The sequence below is a fragment of the Citrus sinensis genome, chromosome 9, assembly GCF_022201045.2.
Source record: "Citrus sinensis cultivar Valencia sweet orange chromosome 9, DVS_A1.0, whole genome shotgun sequence".
NCBI classification, from domain to species: Eukaryota; Viridiplantae; Streptophyta; class Magnoliopsida; order Sapindales; family Rutaceae; genus Citrus; species Citrus sinensis.
The window spans coordinates 31,033,130-31,052,243 of NC_068564.1; the positions used below are offsets into that span (position 1 = coordinate 31,033,130).

Genomic DNA, 19,114 nt, shown 5'->3' on the forward strand with positions numbered 1-19,114 from the left:
TATTCTTTAGAAAATTCTCTCAAATATTTCTTGGACTATGCTCAAGGGTGGGGCTGGGGAGCCCATTAATTTTTTTGCGAGATATTCGAAAGTTTCATTTTTAATAGAATGTAAGTTCTTTCGTTTTCGAAATGTGAGTGGTCGTAAATGTGAATGGTTATGAAATAACTGAGTGGAGACAACGTGTTAATAATTGATGTCTTGTCCCTGTGAAGACATGTGAAGAGAGTCTTCTCCCCGTGAAGACATGTGGAGACAACCTTCTCCATTAGGAAACGTGAATGTAAGTGAAGTAGTTCATAGTTGAATAAAGATAGTCTTTAGGACTATAGTAATAATCTTGTGTACCACTATTAAAAAAAAAAGTCCCTTAAGATCCCAAATCTTAGAAAGGTCTCATTTTTTGAATATTTATTCAATAATTATGTAATTAATAATTTTTTTTAAATTACGTATTGTAGGAAAGCCTAAACTATATTTGTTAACTTTAATGTTAAAGAAATATAATTAATAACATTGTCTAACCATTAATTCATTTATGATTAGACTTTTCAAGGAAAAAATTGAAAATGTAAAGAAAATTTAATTATTTAACATTAGAATATTTGACTTTTAGTATTTATTTTAATTTCTATTAAAACCTTATAATCTCAAAACGCAATAGATGAAACAATTTCTTAATTCTTATCTACAAAGAAAATTATTACATTCATTAATCTATCTAAAAAGAAATTTTTTTTCTTGAAATATGAAGTCAATATCTATTATTTGATCATCAATTCATCTTCTCAACTTCATATGTGCTACAATTCTAAATATTCTATTTTAAAACAGTATTTTTCTTACTTATTTTTTTATATTTTATAATGGTTTAATGGAAGTAAAAAGGGTAATTTATCGTCAGCCCCCATATGTTTCAACAATTGGCGCCGCGCACCCGCATGTTTCAACCATGTGCGGCGCGCACCCATTTCTGTTAAATAAACGGTTATTTCAAACGGAGTAGGGGTAAAAATGGAAATAATAGCATTGCCGAAAGTTTGAATTTGAAAAGGTAATATTACAAACAAATTCATATCAGTTTTGTCTTATGTGAAGTCACTAACATTACACTCTTGCCCTTCAAAAACAATTTCATTACAATACACATGTGGCATTAGATAAACACATTACAAGCGTAGGTAAAGCATGTGCAGCTGTACATTGTAACAGCTATATATAGGCAGTGGATGGCATCATTTACAGTTCCTTTGCAACGGTAACATAACGGCAAGAGAGTTCCACCAGTTATAAATATTAATGTTGTGCAACCCTCCTTAACTTCACCATGACTAACAAAACTCACTAGCATATTGATACAAACAGCACTTGTTCGTTGTTGAGCTTTAGATCATTATTAAGCCTAACACAAGCATTACCAGCTATTCAAGCTACAACTTATTCAACACATAGATTGGCAGAAGGATGTCTAGCTTCAGGGGTGCTTCAAGTTCATCAAAATCAAAACCTAGTTCAGATAAGAATTTGATAAATGGGGGAATTTTCAAGTTCCACAACAAGGTATGCTATTGTAGAGTCAGGGCAGCAATCAAAATATCAGAATCCAAGCCAAATCCCAACCGATTATATTATAGCTGTCCTAATGATCCTGCATGCGGTTTCTTTAGATGGTGGGCACCATCTAGAGAAGAGATTTCAGAATTTGCAAGTCAGATGAACCTGTTTCAAGAGCAAGGTATTGACAACAATGACAACAATATTATGAATCTTGACATGTCTGTCTTTGATCACAGGATCATTAGAAGTGAAACTCTACTTTCCGAATTGAAGAAGTACCAATTCGTGACAATGGTTATTCTAGTACTCGTTGCAGCTATCATATATTGTAACTCATGACATATGTATTGAAAATAGTAATGTAGATTCAGAAAATGCAGAAAAATTAAGTGTAACATCTGCTGAGATTCATTGTAATTAATAATATCAAATAGTTGATGGAGTAATATACATTGGCAGCATTTGAAATGGTGTATTAATCCCCTATATGGTTACAAAGCAATGTATCCAATAAAAAACAAAAAAGACATTGTTGGTCTACCTACACATGAGTGCTAAATATACTTCGCCAACAACTTTCTTAATGCCACAAACCCCTTGTAACATAATCTAAAGCCTAGTTAAAATAAGATGGCCACTGCCTTTGGCGTGCTTAGTGTGCAAGCACTAGATACATTTAAGCTCCATAAGCAAACTAACATGACATATCAAAATTAAACCAACATAACTAACCAAAAAGTTCCTGATTCCATTTCTTCAAATCATCGGCTGGTTTACTGTGGCATTCTGGAAGGTGTAAAAAAATGGTTTATATACCTTCACTGCTACTTACTGTTACTGCTGCCAATGTCTCCAATTCATTCCAGCAATCACTACATTATGACAACAACATAATGTTAGTAATGCAATCCTAACCCAGTAAGCTAACAGCTGTAAATTAATATTCATTTTAAAACCATTCATTTTAGAATTACTACCTTACCATATCATGTGGGAATGCTGGTCCCTTGCCCTTGTCAATATTCTTTAGTTCAGACCTTTTTGGACCATTGTGCTTTTCCCTTAAAGTTATCCCACCAGCCATTATCTTCTTCCCTTGTACACCCAACCATGGAGCATCAGGCTGAACATTTGCTGGTAATCTTGAAATTATTTTCTTTGTACCTGAAGGCCCTTCATGATTCCCAATCTTGTTTTTTTTTGCTGGTGGTATCTGCGCCTCTTGAGGTTCATGAACCTCAACTGTTACTCTGACTTGCTCATGTGCCTGCATGTGGCTAACAGTGGACCCATTGCCTGGTGCACTGTCAAATATACTATTTGTCCTGCCTTGTAGTCCTACCATGTGATATTTTTTTCATTTAAATGTCATAATGTCCAACATTATATAGTTAACCTTAATAATATAAACAAATTTCAAGAGATAATGAAGATTTAAATATTGAAAAATTAGTTAATAAATATTTAAATATCGACAAATCAACTACTTATGGATATCAATAACACAAACTGTAATAGTTCCAAAATAATACCTCGGGTTGCTGACCCTATCCTTGTCATGTAGCCTTTAAGATTACTCTGTGGATAGACACAAGTGTACAAAATAAGGTTCAATGTTATAGAATGAAACTTGTAAAGGAAAAGACTGCACTGACCTTATAATGCCTTGTACTTTTATTTGCATTTAAAGGATTAATTGGACAGCCTCTCTTGTTATGGCCAAACTCCTTGCAGTACTTGCATTGCATCCTATATCTTCTCTTCTCTGCAGGAACCTCATCAGCTTCTCTTCTCCTATTCATTTTTGGCCTTCCAGGAGGCCTTTTCATCATTGGAGGAAAAATCTCATCACCTGCTGTTATTGGCCATGAAGACTTATCTGAAATAGGGTGGATTATTCCAGCGTATGTACTTAAATAACTCCCTCGATTCAATAATGGACTAATAAACTGGCCCAGCTCCTTTCTACTATGTAAAATGCATGGCATTGCATGAATGCATGGAATACCACTTACTTGCCAGTGGCCACAGTCACAGACATGATGCTCCAGGTCAACTATATAAGTCTTGTGGATGTGATCTACTTCATACAGCCATTCACTAGCTCGAGCTACAGGGTTTGGACTCCCAATTTGCAGATTCTTCATCATCTTGTCGTAGATCTTTTTCGGAATGTCAGATTCCCAAGCCTCAGCCTTTTTCCTTCTATTCACCATCCTCTTCATTAGCTTTTTCCTTATCCATTCAAGCATACTCAGCAGTGGCACCTTCCTTTGAACCCCAAGCCATGCATTAAAAGATTCTGTCATATTATTTGTGCAGTGGTCAGTCTTGCAGCTATTATCAAAAGCATGTCTTGACCAGAATTTTGCTGGTAATCTTCTTAATGTCTCGTAAACACCCTCGTCTTCTTTCATCAAGTTTGTCATTGCTTCATCAAAATTCCTTCTGTTGCACGCCCTTGCAGCTGCCCAAAAATAAGGTTTGAAGTTTGTATGTGGATGTTTTGCTTTCAAGTTTGCAAGAATGTGTCTTGCACAGAACCTGACATGAGCATTTGGGAACTCAAGAGCCAGAGCATTTTGGATGCCCTTCTGCCTGTCACACATGAATGTTAGTTGCCTTCTATCTTCAAGAAATGTTTTCAAATGGCCGAGAAACCATGTCCAGGTACTGGTGTTTTCAACACTGCACACACAGACAGCAATTGGAAAAATTCCAGTGTTAGCATCAATTGCTACTGCCGACAACAACACACCCTTGTAAGGACCCTTCAAATGACAGCCATCAATCCCAATAAAGGGTCTACAACCAGCTTTGAAACCATCTCTAAGGGCTGGAAATGAGAGGATCACTCTATCAAAGTGAGTTCGAGATTGCTCCCCTGGAAACCTAATTACACTAACTAATGCCAAAGCCTCTGGCATTTTATTTAGTATCATCTGAGCATAACTCCTGATCAACCTGTAGCTTGACTCATGATCTGCACCTGCTTTTCGCAAAGCGATTTTTTTTGCCCTATACACCTTAAACCTATTAACCTTACAACCATATATTCTTCTAAGCTCATCTTGAATGAAATCAACTTTTGTGTCAGGGTGATTTATAAAGGTTTGTCCATACTTAGCAGCTATGAACTCAGCAGTGCATTCAGGATTGTCCAACTCTCGTGAGCATGTGTGCACATTATGAAGTCTCTTCAGCAGGTAAACACCTCCAAATCTGGTTCTTGCAGCATGCAAAAACCAAGGACAATTGTACTGTGCACAACCAACAGTTATTCGAGCCCTTTCAAACTTATGCCGATAAACCTTAAACTTGTTTTCAATAGCATATTGCCTGATTGCCCATGCAAGCACTCTAAAGCTTCTAAAATACATCCCTACTCTAAAAATCACAGGATCCCAACCTGGAATGTACATGTTTTCTCTAACAATTGCCTCTATTTTAACCAAAACACCATCAACTTCATCATCGGACACAATGCCTAAATCATCATTATCACTTTCATAGTCAGAAAGCATACAATCCCCATCACTGTCATCAGAAAGCACAAAAGCCAATTGAGGCTTTGACACAGTATTCGCAGCTGGATGAATGACATTAGGAGCACCTAATGGATGAGCTGGACCTTCATCACTATCAAGCAAACTGAAAACACCATCCTCTGAGTCATATTCAGCAGCTGCTGCTGACTTGGAGTTGAGTCTACCAGCCTGTTCAGATGAATCGTTAAAAAGGTTGGAAGCATAAACATGCTGTGATTCAGGATTTTGAGTAAGTGGGGAAGATGCCATATCATTTTGGTAAACGGGTGTAAAGGTAGCTTCAGATGTTTGTTCTCTATCTTTGTGCTCATTCAACAAAGGAGATAGGTTTGGAGATTGGGTAAAGGTTTGCGGGAGCTGCTGAGATGGACTTTTTGGAGTGTAACATGAAGTTTTGTCACCATTGTTATCACTGACTTCATGCATATGCTCTGTATCACTGGTTTGGGTTGAGGTGACTGCTTGTGTTTGTGTTGGAAATGTTGTGTGGTTTTGTGTAGGGGATCTGAAGTAAGTGTCCAAGAAATCCTCAAATAAATCAGAGTTTGCATCAAATTTGTTTTGAAGCTTGGTTATAGTAAGGGATGGTGTTTTTTGTGAATTGGGTTGTGATTGAACATAATCTGGTGCAACCAAACATTTCATGATAGTGGTTGTGGCATTGATTGGAATTTCAGCTTCTAATTTAGGTAAGAGTGTGTCATTTGGAATAATGTTTGAGTCAGTTCGGTTTGCTGAGTTATGTAGGGGTAATGGAATTGGGTCATTAAGGTTTAAAGTTGCTGGACTGTTGGTTTGTGGACTTGTAAGTGAGTTAACTTCAGAAGGTTGGAATAACACTCTCTTTGCGGCACAGACATGGCTTTGGGGTATTTTGTCAAGGTGTAGCTGCATATAGTAGATAAGATGATGATTGTGCTCTTTTAGCTGAAAGATGAGGTCTTTATCAGTATCAATCTGTGCTTCTTTACAGTCCCATGGTTGCCAAATACTCAAATTGAACTTCTCTTCAAATAACATCTTCCTTCCATACACTCTCACCATAACTTTGTTAATCACAGAAACTCTACTGAATTTGTCTCTATCAATAATACCAAGGTTATGTGTCTTATCCTTGTAAGTAACAAAGATAGTGGTATCATCATCTTTATCCATGATTTCCTGTAACCACAATACCTACTTTATTATTATCAAGACCTTTAACTCGTGAAACAAACAAAAATCTCAGTCAACATAAAACTTTTAACAAACTGTACACACAACATTAAACATAGAAATCCTTGTTAATTTCATCGATTAAGGGCATTCACCCAATGAATTATCAACAACCATCTCAGCATTCTCCAAACAAGCAATGATCAATGACTAAAGAAAATTAAATAGAACCAATACCACAACCATCCATAATAAAATCAAATCCAAAAATGCAATTGTACTGATTCAAATCACAAAATATAGCAATTCAAATTGACATGCAAATCAGTATACCTAACGAAAATTAAATAAAAAAGTGCTTTCACTCACCTTAGCTCCTTTAAGGACGGGTCACTGGTTTAGCTCTCAAACCTCTGTTATCTCAGTGCATTTTCTGAATTATGCAGCAAAAAAAATTGTCTCCGTAATATATATGAGAGTAGTAGGTGATAATGGGTGGTATATGAGAGTAGTAGGTGATAATGGGTGGTTTTCCTGCCATTTGGGTCTCTTCATCTTGGATTTCCCTCCAATTTCCAGTAGCTGAGCTTCTTGTACAAGCAAGCTCATTGACATGACGAAGGAAAAGTAAAGCTACAGAGGTTGAAATGATTAGTTAAGCTTTGATTCTGGAAACTAATTGAATTTTTTTTATTTTTCAGAGTACCTATTTCCATTTTTACCCTTACACCGTTGCAAATAATTGTTTATTTAACGAAAATGGGTGCGCGCCACACATGGTTGAAATATGTGGGTGCGCGACGCTAATTGTTGAAACATATGGGGGCTGAGGATAAATTACCCAAGTAAAAAAGATGTTTCTTTTACTATTTTTTAAGGTTTTGTTTTTAAATTTTTTAAAGATTTTCTTAATGATATTTGAAATTCAGAACTAAATGTGTAAAGAACTTTGAGATATTTTATGTTTCTTTCAGTATTGAAATTGTATAATAAAAAGAAGTCTCATAAAAAAAATTGCCTAAAATTCCAAAAACTCTAAAGCCGACCTCGACACAGCCCAAAACTATACAATATTCATGCGCGTAAATAAAATCTTTTATTTAATTTTAGGGTCTTCTTAGGTTACACTAAAATGTAACTTACAATCCAATAAAATTCACACACTGATACACTTAACCCCACTGTTTTATAAGTTATATTTAGAAAATTAAGATGGCCCAACGGTGACAATCTTGTCTCCTCCACTACATCACCGTAGTGCTCACGAAAGCACTCTATTTGCGATGCGGATGCCTAACTATTTTGTTTTGTTCGTTTTTTCCCTCCCCCAAAAAAAAATAAAAATAAAAATAATAATATTATTATTATTTTGGGAAAATATTGTCAAGCAGCAGCGGGGTTCGATGAATTATCTTTGCTTCCCGTTGGCTGAAATGCTTTTATCAAATTTAGGTGGACGTAAATATTATTCGTGGGGGGCCACAATCTCATAAACCTGTACAACGACTTGGCGCACACATGCATTCTCTTGAAAGTGAAGTTCCGTCTAGTTAAAAATTCAACAAGTTAACTGTCTGTATCTTATCCCCCCAAAAATTATAAAAAAAAAAAGAAGTTAAATGTATATATAAACAAAATAAAAATAACAACAAAAATGAAATAAATAAGTAAATATTGAATCAGAACGGAAAAGCAAAGAATCGGGCATGGGGTGCGTTTGGATTACGCACCTTCATCGTGCTTATCCGAATAAAACTGACACGTCAGCTCCGAACCAATCTTCAGAGAAAAGAAACGGGTTATTTTTTACGAGACGGCATCGTTTTTGTCTTTAGCTGGATTTGCTATATTTCTGTCCTTACAAGTAATTTCATTTTTAATTACAAGCAAATGAGCGGTCTGTTGTCCTTACTAGATAATTAATTATGTATGAATATAAATCTTTTTTTTTATACGATGGATAATGATCCTAGTACTGTCTCTAACCCTCTTTCATCTCAGATAATTGAATTATGATAATATTATTAGATTCGTGTGCCATGCTTTAATGGGCCCACTCGTCACTTCTAATCAAACTTCCGAGACCTTGACAGCTTTTCAATTTTCATTTCACTTTTTTATATTCTCTCTCACCCTCCTTCCCCTTTTATCCCTTTTTAAAGGTAATTCGGATCTTTTTTTTTTTTCCTTCTTTTAATAAATTGATAATTAAATTTTACGAAGTTGTTGATATAATATAATTAAAAAGACTGGATTATGTTAAGATACAGTAAATTCATGAAATTATCATTTATGACAGCTCAATTTTTCCACATACTCTAAATTTTTAATTAAATTATCATACTTTAATTAAAAATAACGATAATAATAGGTATAGCTCAAAAAGCTCAAAAATTTTAAAAAATATAAGAAATTTTCATTTTATAAACAATAAATTAACGATAAGTCTGACAATGAATGTTATGAAATATTAGAAAATATTTTAAAACAACCAAATACGATCTTAACATAAATAATTTATAACTAAAAAAGTAACTATATCAAAAAAATAATAATTTATTTAATGCACCGATATGAAACATTTAAAAAATCCTACCTTTAATTTCTTAACTAAAGATTAACTGATCTCCCATGAATAAGAAAAGACTAAATAATTAAGTGCAAAACATGGGAAAAGAACCTGTTTAAAATTAATTAATTTTGGTATAAAATTAGATCAAATAGTAGAAATGGATAAAACCAATGACTCTGAAAAAAACGTGTTTTTAAGTTGTTTAATCATTTTTGTTTTCAGCTACGCAGTTATCTATTTTTAGGTTAAAATCCTTGGACCCAAAAAAAAACAAACAATAAGTCACGCCACTCATCAACCACAATTTAGTAAAAAGACATTTTCTAAATGGAATTCCAGCGCGGACAGATCTGGAAATAATTTTAATGCAATTTAATTTTGGATAAACAAATTAATTAATTAATTTCTATTTTTTTCAAAATTAATACCACACGCTTTCTGTCACTCTGCTTCGCGGTATATAAACGCAAACAACCCCACACATTTCTCCCATTCAATACTTTCACTCCCTGCCAAAATCAATTTCTCATTTTCCCAATTCTACCCCTGCGACGGAGACGAGCACTTGTTTTCGTCCTTCTGAGTAGGTGAAAAATTCAATCCATGGGTGCGGCAATTCTGCCAGATCTCGGAGCGGAGATTTTGATACCGGTGTGCGCCGTTATTGGAATCGCGTTCGCGCTGGTTCAATGGGTCCTCGTCTCCAACATCAAGCTGTCTCCCGCCAGAGACGCGTCGGGGAACAGCCCCGGCGCCGGCGGAGGCAAGAATGGCTGCACTGACTATCTCATTGAAGAAGAGGAAGGGCTTAATGACCACAACGTTGTCATCAAATGCGCCGAAATTCAAAGCGCCATCTCTGAAGGTGAATTGTTCTTTCCAGTTCTTTAACAATTTTTCTTTTTGATATTTTTGAGGGGGATGAAGTTGTAATTTCAGCAGGGGGCCATGTTCTACGTGTCTTCTTTAAAACTATGCTTGTTTCCAGATCGGAGGTGATGGCTGGTCCTGAAATTTGGGCCCACAATTTTGTTCTTTTTATTATTTTATTAAATTTATTTTATTTTGTTTGGTGGCATAAATCGGATGTGAACATTAAAAATATTTTTGACATCTAAAATATATATATAAACACACACAAAATTTTGTTACAGGACTAAAATGATATTTTAATTCTATCATCTGGGAATGTGAAATAATATTAAAAAAATTAGGGTATGTTGGCATGGTTTGATGATTCATGCTGCGATCTTTGTTTCCAATGATTTTAATATATGTATATTTGGTTTATCTAGTAATTAATATTCCTACATATAAAGACTTCCATTAAATGTTTGTGCGTCGTGATGGATCCAAGCGTTTTCCCGTGGATCTAATTTCTGTGTCTTTAGTGTGTGACTAACGCATCACTTGAGCCATTAGATTGAGTGAGATACTACTTGAGAACGAGGCACTATTGTGTCTCTACAGTACATTGAAATGGACAAAACTCCCGATATTGTTATTACAAATATTTTCAAAGGTTGCTGAGTCGCAATATTACAAGTTACATTTGACCTTTAATTAACCCCACTAACAGATGAACAAATTTTTGTAAACCTAAAAGATCAATGTTCTGATTAGTTATAAAGAATGAATATAACATGCTGAATTCTCTGAAATTTGTTTTTAATTTGGTCCGGTGATGGATTCTTTCTAAATTTGTTTGAGTGTCGTTGATGTGACAGGGGCAACCTCTTTCCTGTTCACTGAATATCAGTATGTTGGTGTTTTCATGGTTGCTTTTGCAATCTTGATTTTCATTTTCCTTGGCTCTGTTGAGGGCTTCAGCACAAAGAGCCAGGCTTGCACCTATGATCCATTTAAGATGTGCAAGCCTGCTCTGGCCACTGCTGCCTTCAGCACTGTATCCTTCTTGCTTGGTGGCATCACTTCAGTTGTTTCTGGCTTCCTTGGGATGAAAATTGCTACCTATGCAAATGCAAGAACCACACTGGAGGCAAGGAAGGGAGTTGGGAAGGCTTTTATTGTTGCCTTTAGATCTGGTGCTGTCATGGGTTTTCTCCTAGCTGCAAATGGTCTTTTAGTGCTTTTCATCGCCATCAACTTATTCAAGCTGTATTATGGTGATGACTGGTCTGGTCTTTTTGAGGCTATAACTGGTTATGGTCTTGGAGGTTCCTCCATGGCCCTCTTTGGCAGAGTTGGTGGAGGTATCTACACTAAAGCTGCTGATGTTGGTGCTGATCTTGTTGGCAAGGTTGAGAGGAACATTCCGGAAGATGATCCTAGAAACCCAGCTGTAAGGATCACAATCCTTGTGTTGGTGATGTTGTGGGTTTTTTTTTATTTTTTTTAATTACTATGAAGTTGTTTCATCAACTGAGTTTTATTAATTTTGTTTCATATTTGCAGGTGATTGCTGACAATGTTGGTGATAATGTTGGAGATATTGCTGGAATGGGATCTGATCTTTTTGGCTCATATGCTGAGTCCTCTTGTGCTGCCCTTGTGGTTGCTTCAATCTCCTCTTTCGGAATCAATCATGAGTTGACTGCGATGTTGTATCCTCTGCTCATCAGTTCTGCTGGTATCATTGTTTGTTTGATCACCACTTTATTTGCAACTGATATCTTTGAGATCAAGGCTGTCAAGGAAATTGAGCCATCTTTGAAGAAGCAACTCATCATCTCCACTGTTCTGATGACTGTTGCAATTGCAATTGTTAGTTGGATAGCTCTTCCATCTTCATTCACCATCTTCAATTTTGGGAGCCAGAAAGTTGTGAAGAACTGGTAAGATCTACATTTCTTCTTCACTTTTGTTAAGACTATAAGAGACATTTATTATAGTATTTTCTTTTCCTGTTCAATGCTTAGATAGAATGATTATTTCTCTCTAAAAAAAAAAAAGGCTAATGATTTTAGAATGCTGATGTTGCTTCTTCACTTTTGTTAAGACTATAGAGACATTTATTAAAGTATTGCCTCTCTCGTGTTCAATGCTTACGTAGAATGATTATTTCTCCAAGAAAAAAAAAAAAACTATTGATTTTAGAATGCTGACATTGAATTGAATTTTGTAGGCAACTCTTTTTATGTGTTGCTGTTGGTCTTTGGGCTGGTCTTATTATTGGATTTGTAACCGAGTACTACACTAGCAATGCATACAGGTAATTAGTGTTTGTTGCAGTTATTTTCCTTACTATTCCTTTTGTCAATCATCATTCGTTTAACTTTGCTTTCTTTGCAGCCCTGTCCAAGATGTCGCTGATTCCTGCCGAACTGGAGCTGCTACTAATGTTATTTTTGGCCTTGCATTGGGATACAAATCTGTTATTATTCCTATTTTTGCCATTGCAGTCAGCATCTTTGTCAGTTTTAGTTTTGCTGCCATGTATGGTATTGCAGTTGCCGCCCTTGGAATGCTAAGCACCATAGCTACTGGATTGGCTATTGATGCATATGGTCCCATCAGTGACAATGCTGGAGGCATTGCTGAGATGGCAGGCATGAGCCACAGAATCAGAGAGAGAACTGATGCTCTTGATGCTGCAGGAAACACCACTGCAGCTATTGGAAAGGTTTGTAAAATTGTTTACACTTAAATTCGAACTTGTATCTGTTGATGCATGTCTTGTATCAGCTGCTTTTCCATATTGTTGCTTTGAGAAATATTAGATCTTCATCCAAATAACTTGAGAGATGTTTTATGCCTGTCTCCAGGGTTTCGCCATTGGTTCTGCAGCTCTTGTGTCGCTAGCCCTCTTTGGTGCCTTTGTGAGCCGTGCAGCTATTTCAACTGTTGATGTGTTGACTCCAAAAGTGTTTATTGGTTTGATTGTTGGTGCTATGCTTCCTTACTGGTTCTCTGCCATGACAATGAAGAGTGTGGGAAGTGCAGCTCTTAAAATGGTTGAGGAAGTGCGCAGGCAATTTAACACCATCCCTGGTCTTATGGAAGGCACTGCCAAACCTGATTATGCTACCTGTGTTAAGATCTCCACCGATGCATCCATCAAAGAGATGATCCCACCTGGTGCCCTTGTCATGCTTACACCCCTTATTGTTGGTATCTTTTTTGGTGTGGAAACTCTCTCTGGGGTCCTTGCCGGTTCCCTTGTCTCAGGTGTACAGGTAAATGTTTACCATGCCCCTAATAAGTGATTTATTGCGCCTATGATAGTGAAAGTCACAAATATTCTCCTCTCAATCTTCATCTAAAAAATGCTGATGTCATGTCCTGTCCAAATTTACAGATTGCTATCTCTGCATCCAACACTGGTGGTGCCTGGGATAACGCCAAGAAGTACATTGAGGTATGCATTTGAGTGTACTGTATAAATGCTATTTCATGATTTGATTCTTGAGAAGTGTTGTTTCTGAAACATTTGATGTGGGGATGATAGGCTGGCGCTTCAGAGCACGCCAGAACTCTTGGTCCAAAAGGATCAGATCCACACAAGGCTGCGGTCATTGGTGACACAATTGGGGATCCATTGAAGGACACATCTGGACCATCACTTAACATCCTAATCAAGCTAATGGCAGTGGAATCACTTGTTTTTGCTCCCTTTTTCGCCACACACGGTGGCTTGCTTTTCAAGATATGGAATTAGAAGAATACTCAAACAGACAGGAGCCTGGGCGGTCCACCAACAACCCTAATTTCTGTTTGTTCTTTTTCTCTGTATCCTTCTCTGAATGTATATTAGTATGCTCAGGAGTCAGGACGTTGACCCTTTGAAATTCTATCTCTTAAAGCAGAATTGCGTGAGAAAATTTTCCATCAAGGGGTTGATGATGATGATAATTTGTCTATCTAATGAATGAGTCGGGGCTGCGTTGTTCTTAAGTTTCTTATTTTTGGAAGTAAAAAACGATTTTAGCGTCCATTTTTTCACGACTCTTTCCCTGTGCTCTTTTTATTGCATTGTATGTGCGCGCCAGTACAAAAGGTTTAATTACAGACCAATGCAAAATTAGCAACAATGATAGTGTCAAATATTTTCAAATCACCGTGACAATTTATGAACAAGTTGCAAGAGCTTGAGCAAACTATCATCCATGGAAGAATTGGTTATCTAAAATTGACAAATTTTCTTCCTCTTGTTGGCTGTAGTTGGTTGATTTTATCTTCTTGCTCAACTGTCTTTTTCCCTTCTTGGTGCTAATTGATTCTGATAAAGATTACATTTCAATTACTAATCGCAAAATAATTAATTAACTAAATAAATCATTTCAGTAATAATTTATTAGGGAATTTCTTCGTCCCAATGAAAAGTGTAATGGTCTGTATCATATAAAGAGGAGGCAAGTAAAATATGAAAGTCATTAATTTTTACTATGAGGTAATTTACAACCACAAAAAACAAGATAAATATATATATATGAGACTGGCCTTGCCTGACCCAACTTTTTGTTACTCAATTTTGTATTATTTTTAGTGATTATAAATTATATTAAATGTAAATTTAGAGATTACCTTACTCTAAAGCTAAGTTTCTTATAGATTTCGTGCTGAGCACATGATTTGACAAACGAATTATTATTAGAAGTAAAAATATAAAAAGGTGGGATAATTCCATATTTAATATTGGTAAATTATGTATCTGTGCATTTTAGAATATTTTATAATAAATTTTTTTTATTGGAATTGGACCATTCAAAATATATTCCAGAGTACACATAATCTTACACAAAATGAAAAATATTTAGTAGGACTTCCGACACCCCCTCTAAATTCTTTGCAGAACCCCTTTCAGTTGAAATTACTTAAATAACTAAAGATAAATTAATTTATTTCTTGTTTTGAATGGACATTTAATTAAAAGCAATTATATAAATTATTCTTTTCATAAATTTTTTACACCCATCCCATTTCATAATTTATATTTGCATCTTAAACTTTAATGGAAAAGAATATAAGTTTCTTAGAAATTTACAAGAATTTAGAATTATTGAGCTAGTAACCATTTAATATGAAGAAATTAATCAAAGATTTTAGGATTTATATGCATTGCATTCTATAAATAAAAACTCAAAAGAAAAAAAAATTGTATGGTGAAGTTTTATGACAAGACGGTTTATGGATTTGTATTTTTATAAATTGAATTAGGGATATTTTAAGAAATAAAATTCAAAAGAAGTTACACAAAGATTTTAGAGGGTTATTAAAAGCTCCACTCAATAATTAATCATTTTAAAAATAAATTTACTCGAAAAAAATTTGATCAGTCTATATGAAAATAAGAGTATGATCGGTCTTTATGAAAATAAGAGTGTTATCTCTAGGGTTAGGCAAAAGAGCTCACGTTAGTCCGGCTCGAGCCTAACTAGGCTCAACCCTCATGGGTTAAGTTTGGACATAGGCAGAAAAATATAAGACTCGCACAGATTAGGTCTGGTTAAGAGTCTAGGAAAATCAATTTATAAATAAAAAATAAATCAAATTTTAAAAAAACTCAAAATATTTAATTAATATGTTTTTTCATAGAGTTTTTGTGATTTATTATGTTGTGTTACTAATATTTTGTGTATTGTACTATTATTATATTATGTATTGAATAGCTATCTTTAATTTAAATATTTTTATACTTTATTAAAAATTTATTTCATAATTAATAAAAAACTCAAACTCGGCCTATCTAAACTTGGATGAACTTTCATAGGGTATGGGCTTGTTAATGGCCTTGGGCCTAGGTTTAGAAAAGCATGTCTTGAGCCGACAATTTATCAACCTTAATTATCTTCTGATGTTGTAGAAAAACTTTTTTTTTTCTCTTGTCCTGATTTTTTTTTTGTTGTCTTTTAATGGTAGTGTGTTATTTTTCTACTACTTTTTATGCACATATCTCTGTTGAATGTTTATTTATTTATGTCCGCAACAATTGAGATATGTGCATGGAAAGTGACTATTCATCATATATATAATTAAAGTGCTTTCTAATGTGTAAAACATGGATCGCCCAAGAATATGACATCTCATGCAAAAACACTTAAGAACAACAGATAACCTACACATGCTTTAATCCCAACGTTGAAATTCGTGCATATATTAGGACACAATAAGAATGAGATTAAAAAGGGTACATTTCAATCCTTAAACACATAAGTGAATGATAATAAGATTATGTCATTGTCTATTTGATTAGAAAGAGAATATAATCAGAAGGAAAACCCTAATGCCGCTGTATACTTATGGAAAGAGGATTATCACAAAAAAAAAGAAAATCTCGTTAGGTTATATTGCAAGAGCCTATTGTCTCTTCTTTCATTTTCATACACCTACACCTTTGGTAGGTTTCTCTATATTTTGTAATACATTTTATATATTTAGATACTACATGTGTGTTTATATAAAAACTTATGAGAGTAGTAGAAATCAACCAAAAGACTTTACAATTCTTAAGCTCCAATTAGATTTACCATAGTCATATGGAACTCAATTTCAAAAAATCATGGACCTCAATTCCAGCACCTCTCCAATTGGATTGAGCCGGATCAATGGCTCAATATTTAACTTACCTTACATCTAATCCAATACTTATTAGAAAATAATCCTTTCATAAACTTTTGTTATTTTGGTATGCAATTATTGTTGAAGACTAGTGGATACATTAGCAACAATTTTTTAAATTAATAAATATTGGAGTTACATATCTAATTTTTCGACACCTTCCACAATGCCACTTTGAACCAGGTCTGGACAACATAATTTTTCCCAAATCAAAGTTTATCCTACAGATAAGTTGTTGTTATCTTTTGTGTCATAATTACAGCTTCAATTCAATTAGTTCTTTGCTTGTAAGTTATTTGCAAACAATAGGACTCATTTGTGGTACTTTGTAAGTTGTTGAACATGGTATATATGGTATTGATAAGATACACTAACAATAGATTTTGTGTTTTTGGTTACTATAACTTAAGGCTATGTATATTACTGCCAAAGTCAATGTATGGATCAAAGACAAACTGATATATTGATTTCATATTTTGCTTTATTTAGCTTGCATTATAATATATGATAAACACAACAACAAACAATATGAAAATCATGATTTAATACTTCTTCAATTGCATCATCACTGCTTTAATGTTGCTAAACCTATTAATAAGAACATCATGGTCAAAATTATCAATTTCGCTAACATTGTGGTGCATCGATTGAAATATGTATGTAATGCTCGAATTTCTTCTATCTTTTTCTATGGATGGTGTCCACCATTTCAAGAATCTACACTTTGTCGTTTTAGGACAGTTGTAGTATAATTGGTTTGGATTTGCTTCAGATTAAAAATATTTTTTTTTTCGCTCTCACTCGAGAGTAAAATATTTTATTATGAAACTTTATAAGATCACCATTGATGAAATTCTTCTTTGAGGTGGAATTTGATGAACTAGAAGCACTCCTCGATTCTAACATTTTCTGCAATTTGAACTGTGTGTATTAAATCCGATGATGGAGATGAAGTTTTATAGTTAGTTGTGCGTGTACGATTGTATGGGTAATAATAGTGACGATGAGCTATCGAAGCTGAAATTGGTGTTGCAGTGTTTTGTATATGTTTGATGTTGGAGTAGAGAATGTGAAAATAAAGATGAGATGAGTGCCATTGGATTAATTTATAGCAAAATGAAGACAACTTCACCACTCTCGCAAAATGACCGTTGGGATTTCTAGCCATTATGTTTGAAATTGGCTAATTGTCTCAAAATAGTTAGACAATGCTACATGTGCAGCATAATTCTCTTTATTTAAAAGGATAATAATGTAATTAAATGATTCCAGAACAAACAACAAGACATGGTTGTACTAATTAATGGATGGCCTGGGTTTCCTAACAATTCAGTCATTTTAATTCAAATAATGGGTAATATTGTCCAATTACTCAGTCACCGTTACAGTTGATAGGTAAATTGATGGTTTTGGATGTGTGGTGGAAAATGTCAAAACAAATAAGTGTTTGGTAAAAATTGTCCAAATATTTGGGGCCAGGGCGGAAATAGCCCTATTCAACCTACCTTACATCTAATCCACTACTCTCATAAAATCACTTGGTAATTCATTGAAGTCAATTGGAAAAACAAAATTCCAAACACGTTGCAAGGAGATCACGTTAACAAAATGGGTATGACTCATTTTTCATCCCTCTGTTGTGATGGATCTTTGAATTAATGGTGCATTTTTATTTTATCCGCCGTAAAATTTGCACATCTTTTTTTTAAAATTTTTTTATTAAGAATTTCATAAACTAATTGAGAAGAAGAAGATGATTGAATCACCATGAATTAGATCTTGTAACTTGATGTAGCAATGAACCCAGAAAATTAATAGAAAGTTTATATCAGAAAAACACAAAAAAGAACAAATTCTAAAATCTAACCTTTAAAGAAATCAACGATTAAGGGCCGTCGAGATTTTCTTTTTTTTAAAAAACTTTTCATCATCGTTAGCACCACAAAAAAATCATCGTTTAAAAGGCTGAGAAGGGAGTGAAGAAAATAATTAATAAAAGGAAGAAACCATCATTTAGTATTTTAGTGCATCTTGACTACTCATTATAACCAATGAGAAGTTAAAAATCGAGAGTCTAAATTTATCCTTTTGTCAGCAACTTCGGTCCGTGACTGCAGTCTCCTTCTCATTTTCCTAACCTAACAAAATTGCCAAGGGAAGAAAAAGTTGAGTAAAATAATGAAAGGAAAGGATAGTGAAAGTGGATAAATTTCTCACAACTTTTTCTTATCTTTCTCTTCCCTTAACACCACTCTAATAATTAATTATTGAACAAAAATAATTGGATAGAAAAAATGCTTTCTTTTTTTAATGAATAAATGTATCATGCTGAAAATAGACAAAACGTGGAGGGGTCCTCTTTTTTTTTTTTTGTTTTTTTGCAACTTTTTACATCAACTTCAATTAATTTAATTCTACCAATATTTCTTGTACGCTTTTCTTTTTGTCTCAACCTGGTCTCGATCAAGCTTGCCGGCGTGGGAATGGCAAATGGCAACGATAGCAAATTCTTGCGGGGAGTTGTTTTCCAGTCATTTGCTGGCTCTTATTGACTAGACTTTATTTATTTTTATATATGCTGCTGAATAGGAGGCTTTGGAAAAAAGGCAGGTGCATGCATTGGAGAATTGTTTGAAAGCATATATTTTGTATGTCAGATAATGTTTAAATAAACTAATCCACGGTCATTTTCTTCGCATCGTCCAAAATCTCAATGCGATAATAATTTCAACAACGGTGGGCATACCGGATCGGGCTTTAATCA

General features: G+C 34.5%; 2 protein-coding genes across 3 annotated transcripts; one reads left to right on the forward strand and one right to left on the reverse strand.

The window, feature by feature from the left end:
• Positions 1–1,942: 1,942 nt before the first annotated feature.
• LOC102612656 (uncharacterized) lies at positions 1,943–6,982 on the reverse strand. Of its 2 annotated transcripts, none has more exons than XM_052433175.1 (5): positions 6,630–6,982; positions 3,213–6,266; positions 3,090–3,135; positions 2,540–2,895; positions 1,943–2,429 (listed from the first exon to the last, which is right to left on the reverse strand). In XM_052433175.1, exons 2-5 carry the CDS (start codon positions 6,258–6,260, stop codon positions 2,427–2,429), a joined length of 3,453 nt encoding a protein of 1,150 aa, XP_052289135.1. In that variant the 5' UTR covers positions 6,261–6,266; positions 6,630–6,982; the 3' UTR covers positions 1,943–2,426. The 2 variants fall into 2 exon arrangements, with proteins under 2 accessions (XP_052289135.1, XP_052289134.1); XM_052433174.1 differs by having other exon boundaries at positions 2,535–2,895.
• Positions 6,983–9,308: 2,326 nt separating this feature from the next.
• On the forward strand, positions 9,309–13,724 carry LOC102612154 (pyrophosphate-energized vacuolar membrane proton pump). The gene is made up of 8 exons (XM_006474322.4): positions 9,309–9,697; positions 10,560–11,134; positions 11,248–11,627; positions 11,918–12,004; positions 12,085–12,415; positions 12,558–12,968; positions 13,091–13,150; positions 13,241–13,724. Exons 1-8 carry the CDS (start codon positions 9,436–9,438, stop codon positions 13,448–13,450), a joined length of 2,316 nt encoding a protein of 771 aa, XP_006474385.1. The 5' UTR covers positions 9,309–9,435; the 3' UTR covers positions 13,451–13,724.
• The last annotated feature ends 5,390 nt before the right edge of the window (positions 13,725–19,114 follow it).

Coding starts and splice junctions, on each gene's coding strand:
- LOC102612656 (XM_052433174.1), bottom strand. CDS start 6,260: ATGGATAAAGATGATGATACCACTATCTTTGTTACTTACAAGGATAAG. Junction 3,136..3,212: donor AAAGTACAAGGCATTATAAG/GTCAGTGCAGTC, acceptor GTCTATCCACAG/AGTAATCTTAAAGGCTACAT. Junction 2,430..2,534: donor TTCCCACATGATATGGTAAG/GTAGTAATTCTA, acceptor GTCATAATGTAG/TGATTGCTGGAATGAATTGG.
- LOC102612154 (XM_006474322.4), top strand. CDS start 9,436: ATGGGTGCGGCAATTCTGCCAGATCTCGGAGCGGAGATTTTGATACCG. Junction 9,698..10,559: donor TCAAAGCGCCATCTCTGAAG/GTGAATTGTTCT, acceptor TTGATGTGACAG/GGGCAACCTCTTTCCTGTTC. Junction 12,969..13,090: donor CCCTTGTCTCAGGTGTACAG/GTAAATGTTTAC, acceptor CCAAATTTACAG/ATTGCTATCTCTGCATCCAA.